Source organism: Schistosoma haematobium, chromosome 6 (assembly GCF_000699445.3).
Source record: "Schistosoma haematobium chromosome 6, whole genome shotgun sequence".
Lineage (NCBI taxonomy): Eukaryota > Metazoa > Platyhelminthes > Trematoda > Strigeidida > Schistosomatidae > Schistosoma > Schistosoma haematobium.
The window spans coordinates 12,264,311-12,276,984 of NC_067201.1; the positions used below are offsets into that span (position 1 = coordinate 12,264,311).

At 36.3% G+C, this 12,674-nt stretch overlaps 1 protein-coding gene across 1 annotated transcript in view; it reads right to left on the minus strand.

Annotated features, from left to right (window-relative positions):
- ANO1_1 (Anoctamin-1) overlaps nucleotides 1-12,456 on the minus strand; it is a 69,895-nt gene extending 57,439 nt beyond the window's left edge. The window contains exons 1-3 of the mRNA XM_051216863.1: nucleotides 11,285-12,456; nucleotides 10,023-10,166; nucleotides 2,411-2,761 (exon numbers count right to left, since the gene is read on the minus strand). Coding sequence (XP_051065485.1) covers nucleotides 2,411-2,761; nucleotides 10,023-10,166; nucleotides 11,285-11,326 — 537 coding nt within the window. The 5' untranslated portion in view covers nucleotides 11,327-12,456. The remainder of the gene's footprint in view (nucleotides 1-2,410; nucleotides 2,762-10,022; nucleotides 10,167-11,284) is intronic.
- Nucleotides 12,457-12,674: the final 218 nt, after the last annotated feature.

Consider the following 12,674-nt stretch of genomic DNA (forward strand, 5'->3'; position numbering starts at 1 on the left):
GCATTAGTCCATGAATTCACTGACTATTGGATAGAGTAGTGCTAGGCGAGAAGTACTTGGTTGGTGAGGTCACGATTATCGTAACTAATGATTGGAGACATAAGTGAAATAGCGCAGATGAATTCACTCTTTGTCTTCCTTTAGTTCTTTAGTTTTAAAATCATCTCATCCTTTCTATTCTGTCAGTTTATTTTACTTTCTCATACCATTCAGTCAGTCAGTCAGTCAGTAACAACGTAGAACTTCGTACGTACGTACATCAGTTCGAGTTGCCACACCACATTAGCACAGAGATGCAGTGGTCGATTCAAATCCCGTAGTGGTAGAGGTAATAAGAGTATAAGCAGTAATCAGGAAAATTAGTGTTTGGAGATGTTATTTCAAGAGTATAATACAGTGAAATAAATTTGGGAAGAGAAAAAAAAAGAGACAAGGAGGAATAAGGAGACCAAAATTTGGGAGGACACAAAGAGTGGATGCACCTGCGCCATTGCAAACGATTTTGAGCCATGTCATTCAGGGTCTCTAACCATCGGTTGCTATCATCTCGCGGTCCCCAACCAGGTAATCTACACCTACCAACATGACTCATACATGTCTCATACCATTCATCTATAACTATACTTTTCTGCTTTAACTGATACCGTTACTACTTCTATTACTCTGGTATTTGTTTTCTCAACTTCACATGATATGCTAACTAGAACATATATGCCAGGTTCTACTATCCCTACAATTAATTGACTAAGTTCCCTGTATCACACAAATAAAATAGTAATAAAGTACTCAACGGTGAATTATCAGTCATTTAATCAATCATAATAAATCAAATTAATTTTAAGTGTAGAAGTGCTAAAATGGTTTTACTTTTACCTATTATGAAGATTAAATACTGCGAAATAATTATGAAAGGTGATGAAATGTGATTAGGTGAACAACTAGTCGATGTACAAAACTTGTATCCTACAATTATTTACGCTTTTAACTTATTCGAACAACATTATTTTGTGTATCACTTTTATTTTACTAAACAATAATTTTGACAGTTGAATTGCTGAATTGATCTAAGCTAGATCACCATTGAAAACCTGGAAGTACCGGACGGCCGTTTCGTCCTACTATAGGACTCCTCGGCGGTGCGCATCCACAATCCTGCACGTGGAACTCAAACTCAGGAGCTTCAGTCACGCACGCGAACGCTTAACCCTTAGATTTCGCTTGACAGATCGTGGATGAGCACCACTAAAGAGTCCCATACTAGGACGAAACAACCGTCCAGTGCTTTCAGGTTTTCAATGGTGGTCTGGCTTAGATCAGTTCATCAATTCAACTATTAGGATTACTATAGTTTCCACAAAAATCCCCATTCTCATAAACAATAATTAATATATTTCCTAACCAGTTGTACTACTTCATTATTCGGCAGATTTTGTCAGTAATTAGATGTTATCAATCAAATATGATCGAATATAATTCTATTTATCATTCAAATAACAAAAAAAGAGCTCATAACTAACCACTTTAATTAAAATAATTAACCATAGAACACTAAATGTACAAAATCATATGTATATTTTGTTATTCCTTAAGTAATGTTTGAAACATCATAGATACAGAAAACTAAGCTAACACTAATGGAATGTGTTTAGGATACAACCTTAAAGTATTGTTGATATTCGTAATTATATCAATTCAACGTTTCATGTGTATCAATGCTCTGCAACTTCATTTTTATGTTTACATTTTACAATTGATATTCTTCCGTTTTGACATATAATTATTTATAATTATCTTCAATATTCTTTCTTTACAAAAACTTTAGTTCATTTATTTAGGGTATACTACTGAAGTAAATAAAAACTTGGTGGGTATAAACAACTTACTGTTTATATCAAAATTATAGTGTTTTTTATAAAATATGAAAATCATAAATGTAATACATCATTTGCACATCTTCTTTCAGTTATCCTTTACATGTTTCATGATTCTTTCCATTTTTGTAGTTAGAACAATTGCGCTTTATTATTTACATTTCTTTTCTCTTCAACTTAATCTTCTCAATCTTCTACTGGCAGGCATTTCACTTCTAATTGCTGCTATATACTGCTTATATCTGTCAGCATAAGTAGCATGCACCATACTGCTAGTACTACTAAGCTTTGAGCAAAATATCTTATGTGAGGAGTTGATGATACTTTCCCAAGTTGCAAAACAACCGAATCCAATGGGGTGTTGGATTCGGAAATGTAATCTAATGTTGAATATTTGAGTGTTTTAACTACTTAGTTATCATTCACATTTATTTATTCTACAAGAGCTCACTGTAAATATATGTGATAATTCGATAATAGATAAAACTGTATTTTTTTTAGTTACTGTCCACAAAATTTTGATAATTACTTAAACTCACTTGACGAAGTGGTTTACGCATTTTTAAATACTCTGCATAATATGTCATTGCTTCCCATGAAGCATGTAATTTAACGAAGACTAAATTATCTGGAGTCATCAAAATTGTTTTGTCATCCAAAGCTTGGTGACGATAACGATCCATGCACGATGGTGGACTTGTATCTGTTGGTTTATCTGGTTCTGCATAATCAATAGATGAAGTAGGCATAAGAGATTCAGAATATTCTCCTGGGTGAAGAGGTGCATTGGCCTGTAAATGCATAAATGATGGTTTAAGAGTTAATGATGAAAATTCATCTTCATTTGATGCTACAGTAGCACCAAGTAGATTACCATTAGAATCTTCAACCTAATGAGGATAAATAAAAAAAAGATAGGAAAACATTATTTATAAAATTTATAATACACTTATAAAATAATGATATATCAATTAAATATATTTAATAAGGTAACTTATTCTATTGGAATGAGTAATTGAGAAAACAATATGTGAGTTTACTTGAAGAACATGCGAATTAGTTCAAAATATGACAACATACAGAAAATACATACGAAAGTTAGCCATCATCAATAAAGAACCTGGCATAAATCAAATCACTATACCAAGTCAGCACAACGAAGGAAGATTAACAAGATAAATAGAAAAGGAATTACAATAAGTTTAGTAGAACTGATGGTGAGATAGAATAAACACTGAGTATATCATAAATGAAGAAATGAAAAGATATGCATGGAAGGATGCTGGAACTGAAGATTTAGTGGAAGACAAAATGTGGATGAATGTTAGCGATTGTAACGAATTCTGACTAATGTCACCCAATGCCTCTAACCACCGATTTTGGTTATCACACGGACACCAACCAGGTAGTTTGCATTTTTCAATAAAGCTTGGTCTGTCAGTCAACGACTTCACAGACTGACACTATCTTAGTTTGACCATTCCTAACTTTTTTATAACATACTCCCGCTCTAGCCCACAGCACGCTGAGGCAGGCAGTGATCAGATATACGTAACATATCTCAGTCGTTTCTGTCGACGATATTTACAACCTCACTAACCAACATCCCGACCTTGACTGGTACACTCAATTATTGTTCATCCAGTCATTCCATGATACGCAAGTAATTCTTGTAAGCCCCCAAATGCCCTGGTACGGCCGAGAGTGGGGAGAGTCCGCTCTCCCTCTCGAAATGCTCTCACATGGCCACGCGTATACAGCCTCTGCCAGGGAAGTCCTACTCACTGCCTTCTCGTGGCATTACTGTTGTTTACGAAAATGAGAGGACGAAAAGCGAATGTCTGGCGCTTTAACCGTATTCCAAACCAATGGTGCACATGGACTCCAGTATCCTGCGGGAACAAATGGCGTACGAACCAATTGTTGGTCACCGGCTTCCATGGGACTGCATCTCCTTACGATGCTCCACTGCATTGTGGATCAAACCTTCAGGTCGAAGGCTCGGGGAGTGGCCCCCTAAGAAAACCACCTGCTTCGGTTTGGGCACCCGAGCAGTATCACAGCCCTCACACATATCGAATGAGATTTGTGTGGCGCATATGTATTTGGTGCCTCCTTGTAAGACATCGATAAAAAACGTACAGGTTAAGCATCTTCTACTCTAATAAACCGTGCTTTACATCTATAGAGAAATATAGACCATACATACAAGTAAATATGAAGCCTCTTTTCATTTTACTGGCTCAGTGTTTGAAAAAGTGCTATCTCACACCTTTTGTAAATAACGTTTACCAGTTTTTAGGCAACTCGAGTGGCAAACGACAGATATCCGAATCAAAAAGTCAATACAACAGAAGAACCGGTTCTGACTTCTCGTTGTTAATTACCTATAAGAGTTATAGTGATTATTTGTTTGATAAAGAATAGTTGGTTTGTAACAACATCATCAAAATAATGAAGATTTTGCACTAAAATGTCTGTCTTATCAAACAGACACATACGCTGTAAAAGTCAACTTCAATTATTAGTAGTATTAAGATTTTTAGAAAATTGTTGAAAGTGCTTTTACGATAGACGCAGATATCTACTTCAAAAGGATGAGTAATACCCTAAAAAAAAATTTTTTCCTTTAGAATATGACGGTTTATTTATTACTTTGTCCTACAACTATAACGCATTCCAAATCTCACTTTACTAACTCCTAGTTTGAATTGTCAAAATGCTTTAACCTCATGTCTGATATTGCTAATTATTATTGATTGCTTTCATTATCTGAACATTAGCGCAATCTGCTTTTACTTACAAGTTGGATCACTCTACTTCTCTTGTTATTCTCTCTGATTTTTTCACACATGAGGTTCATCACATTTCTAACATACAACATACTTTCACACTAGATGCAAACTTACCAAAGGTTGAATGTTATAAATTGAACAAACATGTACGTCAAGTATGCAGGTTCTTGAGTCGATAAAAGAGTAATTCAGTTCTACCTTCAAAATAACACCATTTTTACCATTAGAAATTATCTATGGTTTCGATCTGCGTAAAAGAATCATTCTTTTTAATAACATATCCTAGATTATAATCAAAGAGGGATATTCTGTATATTATAGTAATTTAATAGTCGAATTTATGAGTCAATTAAAACTAGACCACCATGGAAAAGCTAGAAGCACTGGACGGCCGTTTCATCCTAGTATGAGACTCTTCAGCAGTGCTCATCCACGATCCCGCCACGCCAGATTCGAACCCAGGAACTATCAGTCTTGCGCGCGGGCGCTTAACATCTAGACCACTGAGCCAGCAGCCAGGTGTTAATGTCTAACCTCAACTAATCCATGAAACGGCCGTCCAGTGCTCCCAGGTTTTCTATGGTGGTCTAACTTCATTCGACTCATGAATTTAACTATTAAAATATCCTAGATTACTGAGAGACTAATCATACCGCTTGGATCTTACGTTTCAATTTGATAACTATTAAACCTCCTTAAAAACATAGAACCTCTGTGAGGTTCGATGAAAATCTAATCAAAACATTGACCCCCAAAATTTATAAGTTTGTATAACAATTGAATATTATGAAATGTTTGTAGATATAAACAACCATGAATAACAAAACAAAATAAATGTTAAACATTACCCCTTTTACAAGAGGTAATCGATAATATCAGAGAAGTATATTTTTGTGTACGAATAGAGAAAATGATGACAATTACGATAAATTCACTTTTAATTGATTTTAGAAAATCTTCTTTACAAAACCTTCATATTACTGTGCATTTTTATTGGTGGCTCTAAAACGTTCTGTTGTGTGTATATAAATACACAATGAGTTGACAACTAATATCCATGTTTATGAAATGTTTTTGACAGACATGAGATTGTTAGGTGCCTAAAATCTCATTGATTCCTAACACCAAACTGATGTAAACAATTCAAGCAACGTATGGAGGCAAGATAAGAGGAGATTTTACTTTATCAATAAATAACTAAAGTACTCAAATATCAACTTAAAGGTCACACGTTCGAATACTGTGTCAGCATCTTAAATTTGGGTAAAGGTTGATATCACTAACCTCCCTTGAAAAAAATTGGCTCAAAACATATAGTTAGTAAATGAGTTGCTCTATTAACAAAAGCTAGTACAATAAATGTATTTCTGGTTAACTTTTGATGACATTTTGGTATTCAAATGATCTGAAAAGGACAATCTAAAATACTTCATTATATATATCATTCTACTCTATTGTCAGTCGCTTATTCTTTGCTACTATTATCCTTATAGGATTGTTTTTATGCGGTTTCAATTACACATACTTAGTGTTTAAGAAGAGGACTGGACGACTGTTTTATCCAAAAAATCTTCAATAATTTTCTTTATTCTTATACAGTATGCTATTTATTTATTTATTTGAACATGTCAACACCGAGACAAGAGAGCACCAGAATATATATGCGCCATCCAGTCAGTCAGTCAGCTACAACGTGAAAGATGAATTTTACAGAAAGCTGTTCGAACTTCTTCAGAAAGCTAAACGTTCACACATAGTACTCATAGGGGGTGACTTTAATGCTCAGATAGGTAGTTTAAACCAAACAGAAAGGCATTTAGGTGGATATTTTAGTATTCCGGCACAAAGAACAGATAATGGTGACCGTCTGCTGCAACTGTGCTCAGACAATCGTTTATTTTTAGCAAACAAATTTTAAGCATAAGGAGACATCGTCTAACATAGCGACCCCCTACACCAAACCAACGATGGACTCAAATAGACCATATTGCCATCAGTCATCGTTGGAGAGGGTCGGTAGAAGATTGTCGCTCATTCTGGAGTACCTGCTTGGACTCCGACCATGCCCTAATACGGGCACGCCTCTGCTTGCGCCTCACTGGACGCAAAAAAGCCACATTAAAAAGACCCATTAGAACTGAGTTGAGTAACGAGAAAACCAAAAATAGGTTCCAAGAACAACTGAGTTCACACTTAGGTAGTTCTGAAGACGAGGCTGACCCAGATGTTGCTTGGAAAGACATACAAGCAGCTGTGGAAGCAGCAGTGACATCTATTAGCGACTTAAACCACAGAGTTACAAAGAACCAGTGGATTTCTTCAAAGTCTATCACACTGATGGATTCTCGCAAACTCGTCCCATCAGGTTCCGAACATGATGAAGAGCGACAACAAATCAGATCTAGGTTAAGAAGAAGTCTAAGAAACGACCGTGAGCAGTGGTGGGCAACGAAAGCAAAAGAGATGGAAAAGGCGGCGACTATAGGGAACACAAGACAGCTTTACAGACTAATAAAAGAAACTGGAATTAATAAGTCAAGTGTAAGTGAGATTATATCGGAAAAAGGCGATACTCTCATCTGCTCCCAGTCCAGACGTTTAGAACGATGGGCGGAACATTTCAGAGAACAGTTCAGCTGGCCTTCAGCTACTCTACAACTACCCTCCATCCCCAGACAGTGTGAATGGAACATTGAAGTAGGTCCCCCAACTCTCGCTGAAGTTCAAAAGGCTATAGTTAATCTGAAACGAGGAAGGGCAGCTGGTCCAGATGGACTGGCTCTAGAAGTCTTTAAGGATGGTGGTCCAATTTTAGCGACTAGGTTGACTAATATTTTAGCTAAAATCTGGGAGTTAGACGTTATTCCATCTAACTGGTCACAATCACTTATCGTCACAATATATAAGAGAGGGTCAAAATCATCCTGTGACAACCATAGAGGGATTAGTTTAACTAATATAGTATATAAAATACTAGCCTCGATAATTATCAGACGCTTAACTAAGACTCGTGAACTGCAAAAACGAGAGAATAAAGCTGGCTTCAGACCTGGTCGTGGCTGCATCGACCACATATTCACCATTCGTCAGGTTCTAGAACATAGGCATACTTATCAGCGTCCGAAAATGGTGGTCTTTCTTGACTTGAAAGCAGCATTTGACTCTGTAGACCGCGAGATTCTGTGGCAGTGTCTGTCATTGAAAGGCGTAGCCCAGAAGTACATAAACCTTGTAAAGGCTCTTTACTCGAACACTACTAGTCGAGTCAGAGCTTATGGCGAACTGTCATCTACCTTTGCAACCTCAAGTGGTGTCCGTCAAGGATGTCCACTTTCCCCATTTTTGTTTAACTTCATCATAGATCTACTGATGGGAATAACTTTCTCGTCGACTGAGTTCTCGGGTATTGATCTCCATCCAGGAGGTCCACTTATGGACTTAGAATACGCAGATGACATATATGCGCCATACAAAAAAATGAAGCTGTGAAGAGATAAAGACAGGTGGGTAAAATAGTTTTTAAAAAGGAACAAAAAAGAATAGAAATCAATGTATAAGAGTGGAATAATAATAATGGAAGAAGCAGTTCAGTTAGGAAAAATATAACCAGAAAGAATTTTTCGAATTAAAGAAGTTACTCTCAACTTTATGAAGAAAGTAAAAGAAAGCTACAGCCATTGACTACTACTCTAAGTCATGTCTGAAAACATTTCAATCCACTGAGTTGTATCATTTCAAGAACACCAAACAAAGAATCATTAAGGAGCAGCAAAAACCAGTCCATTGCAGCTTTCTTTGATACAACACCATGTCATACACTGACTACCTATCTGCTTTCTCCAACCAGTTCCAAGATATCAAATTAGCTGAGAAGACATTCATAGTGTAAGTCCAAGTCACTAAGGTCGATGTTTCAAGGTGGTGACACTAATTGAATCATTTTTGCAGTCACTGAACACACGTTTCCAAACCTCTGCACTACTAACATGGTGTTAACGATGAATGTCAGCAATCCGTTGGATACAACAGTGATCGAACACAAAAGGTTGCTTAACATCCTCAACTAAGAGGCCAGGTTTAGCAAGCAGACAGAAAAACTTCTCTCACCGACTCATTATAGGTCCGACTTTATGCAGTCAGATGACGGCACGAAAGATGGCCCAGATTGACAGAAGCCCCTCTGGTTTTCACCATGCGTGGATTGTTCTCATCACTCACGTCACAGTTACCCAGGTACACGAACTTTCCAACTACTTCTATCCGCTTACTACCAAGAATGAGTGCAGGTTCGAGGTCCTTCTAGTCTTTTAAAATAAATTTCCACTTAGAAAGTGCAAAATACATGCCATACCTACGGAAAATGACTGACAACTGATGAAATAAAGATTTCATGGCTTGGGTATCATCGCACAGTAAGACAATATAATTGGCATGCTTATTGTCAAAAAGTCTTTCTTTAGGCAATGGATCCAAACCACCATTACTTACACCCATCGGAGCTGTTTCCAGAATGTCATCGATAGCAAATTTTAGGAGAAATGGTGAGATTGGGTAACCCTGCCTAACCCCACTACTTGAATGAAAAAATAGAGAAGTTGTTGTGTGCCCTCACTCTGCCTGAGGTGTTTTCGTATAGGGCCTTCAAAACGTCAATAAACTTCCCGGCCACACTCTTCAACAGACAATCTAAGGGAACGGTCCTGTCCAACGAATAGAAGGCGGACATGATGTCACAAAATACCACGACTGTTAGCCTGGAATTAGTATGGCAGTATTCTAACATTTGGAGAAGGTTGAAGATATGATCAACGAATTCTCTACCGGAACGAAAAGCAACCTGCTCCTTGTGAGTCAATCTTTATCGTGCATTTAGGGCTTTTTTATCCCCAAAATATATGTTAGTAAGTCCTTAAGTGGACCCAAGTTACCTGTCTGTTATTCAAATAACTTATTTAAAAATGTATATTAAGAGGAACTGATAACACACAAATGCTTTACATAAGTACTAAGTGCAAATGAATTTGATGAACGTTATCATCAACTTAGAATCAGACATCAAATACTTATAAGAACAGAAACTAGAAATTAAAGATAAAACTGAGCATGCATTCTTAAGTTTATTGACCTAGCATGCCAATTATTAAAGGTTAATGGTGAGGTATTTATATTCAGAAAGCCAACAAGTTGCATTAGTGAAATATTGTAACAGATGCTTTTCTGTGAGTAACTTAAAAAAAGATACTACAAAAATGTTACTAGATTCTAATGGAACAGTCATAACACACAGAGGCCACCTTGTGGATCGTTTACAGATGATTCACGAACTTAAAGAGAGAAATAGAACATTTTTACTTACTTCTATTTCTATTTTCTGCTTTGCTAGCTCATTGAGAAATAGGAGGCGTCGGTTTTGATCATTATATTTCGACGTGGAAAACCGATAAGCAAGCACATAATCAGTTCTGCGTTTACCATCCCGGAAATACAACTCTGGGTTAGTCTATGAAAACAATAATGATAACAAAGACGATGTTTAATTTCTACAGAAACCGTACACAATAAACAAAGTAGCTACAACGTTTCACTTCTCCATTATGTTTCACTTGGGGAAAATTTATACAAAGTTTACCATATTTGTTGGTAATTTACTGACATTATTAACAAAATATTGTATCTCTGAATATTCCTGGTGACTACATATGAGTACAAAATGATTATAAGTGAGAATCTGGAGCACGAGTTTGACATTTCACATATTCTATGCAATTAAAAATGGAGAAGTTGTACATTTTTATTTGTACAATGTGAAATCTTAACGTCGAAAACCACCCAATTATGAATATTACTTGGATTAATGAGACGAGCCCCGAAGTAATTTAATGTAATATGCCACGAAGTAGTTAGTTTCCAGTTGGTTGTATTAAATCAAACTATTCGTTGATGACGAACTTGGTATGACTATCTCTGAACAAACTATGGCAGATCTGATGATTTAAACTAGGAAGCCCATACAATTTAGACAAATACAAAAGTATATAATGGCTTGTGGTCATTATCTGGCTTCGTTATCACCTTTTGCAACCTAATACTTTAGAATGAAACACACTGAGTTTGCTAATGATTAGTGACAAATGTCCTGTGGTTTGGCGATTCGTGAAATCGGCTTTGACAATATTGTCAAATTTGCTATCGATAACATTCGAATGTTATCGATAGCAAATTTTAGGAGAAATGGTGAGATTGGGTAACCATGCCTAGCCCCACTACTTGAATGAAAAAGTAGAGGTTGTTGTGTGCCCTCACTCTGCCTGAGGTGAAAGATGAAGAAAAGATAAATCTGCCTTTTTAATTTTTACTAACGTCTACTGCGCTGTTACACCAAACACTAGGAATGCTTAAAACATTTTCTATAACAGTTAATCGCACACGATCGTTCGATTATCAACATTAACCACTACATTAAAGACCTGCTTCGGTCTAGGCACCAGGGCATTATCACAGCCCACACACAAATCAAGTGACTTGTGCGGAGCATATGTATTCAGTGCCCCTTTGTACCAATGTCTATATGTTCAAATAAATAAATAAAAACTGCATTAAAGAAAGTGAAAAACTTACAGATGTGTACGTAGACGTAACACAACCGACTCCTGAGTCCATATGCTACATTCAACAAAAAGTACTGGTGACAAATAAATCAGAATAACAACATGCAAAAACGGAAATAGATACAGAGACCTAAAAGCTTTCAGTAACTGATATAACAAACCGAATGTGTCTACGAGTACATATGAAATGCAGCTGCACATACAATTGACAGCTCGGCGATATATGACCGACAACGTTGACCTAGAATTCTCACATTTTTCAAAATGTGAAAATACTTCCTATAATTAGCTTGTCTCTAGAGTACATTGACTTAGCATTACAAATGTGAATTTGTCACTTCATATTAATACATCTCAGGCATCGTCTGTTTGTTCAAAAACCAAAAAGGTCGGTATTCTGAGCATGAAAGACGTTTAGAAGGCAACAAATTCGCTTGATCTGAACAAACATCACCAATTAAACTTTTTAATGTTCACTTAACTGACAGAATTCAGATACATATACCTACGATAGACTATGCTGCTTAGTAACCGCCATTATCACAAGTCGAAATACGATCTATAACTAATGCAACGGTCGATATCATCGAACCTGAAACTAAGAAGGAATAAATTTGGCTTTAAACGGTAACATGGAAAGTTAACTTTGGTCCCATACGTAATTACGTATGAGTTACTTATAAGTAACTCATGATGAAGCGGTGTGAGTATTGAGTGGCTCGAGCCACTCGTAGTTGTAGAAATGACAAACAATTTTGCGTACTACATCTCGAAAACGATTTCATCAAAAACAATGTAACTTCAGCTGAAATTTAGGTCTGAAGAACTTTAGTTGCAGCATAGTTCATGTATTTATATGTGAATAACCGTATAATCATATTTCGTGACTTTCCACTCGATCTACGATCTTGTACACGCTACTCCCTGTTATCAGAATAATCTTAAACCCAGAATTATAAAAGGGTGAAGGACACAGAAGAATAAAATAGCAATAGTTTATTTGGTAAAAGAATGAAGCCACACTTGATTTTCCGCCTTACAAGTGTCCTTGAATTCCCTATACGTAAAACTTATAAAGATTTCTAGTTCCGGAAAATACTTCAAATCTTCAGAACTACGACTTTTGGTTTTATAGGTAGGAATAGGTGATTCGCCAAAAGCAAGCCAAGCGAGTATATGCATTGTGAGACTCTCCAAGTTTAGTGCTAAGAAAGCGTAAGGGAACAAGGATGAACTTCCTGAATTTAACACTGGTTTAATATTCCTATGGTAGTTTCCCGGCTTTTGCTCACCAGTTCAGTTGTCGTAAACGAGTGATTTATTTACAAATCATATTATTTCCCAAGATATTTGTTTCATAATTAATCATATTACATTTTGAACAGATTTTCTGGAATTTT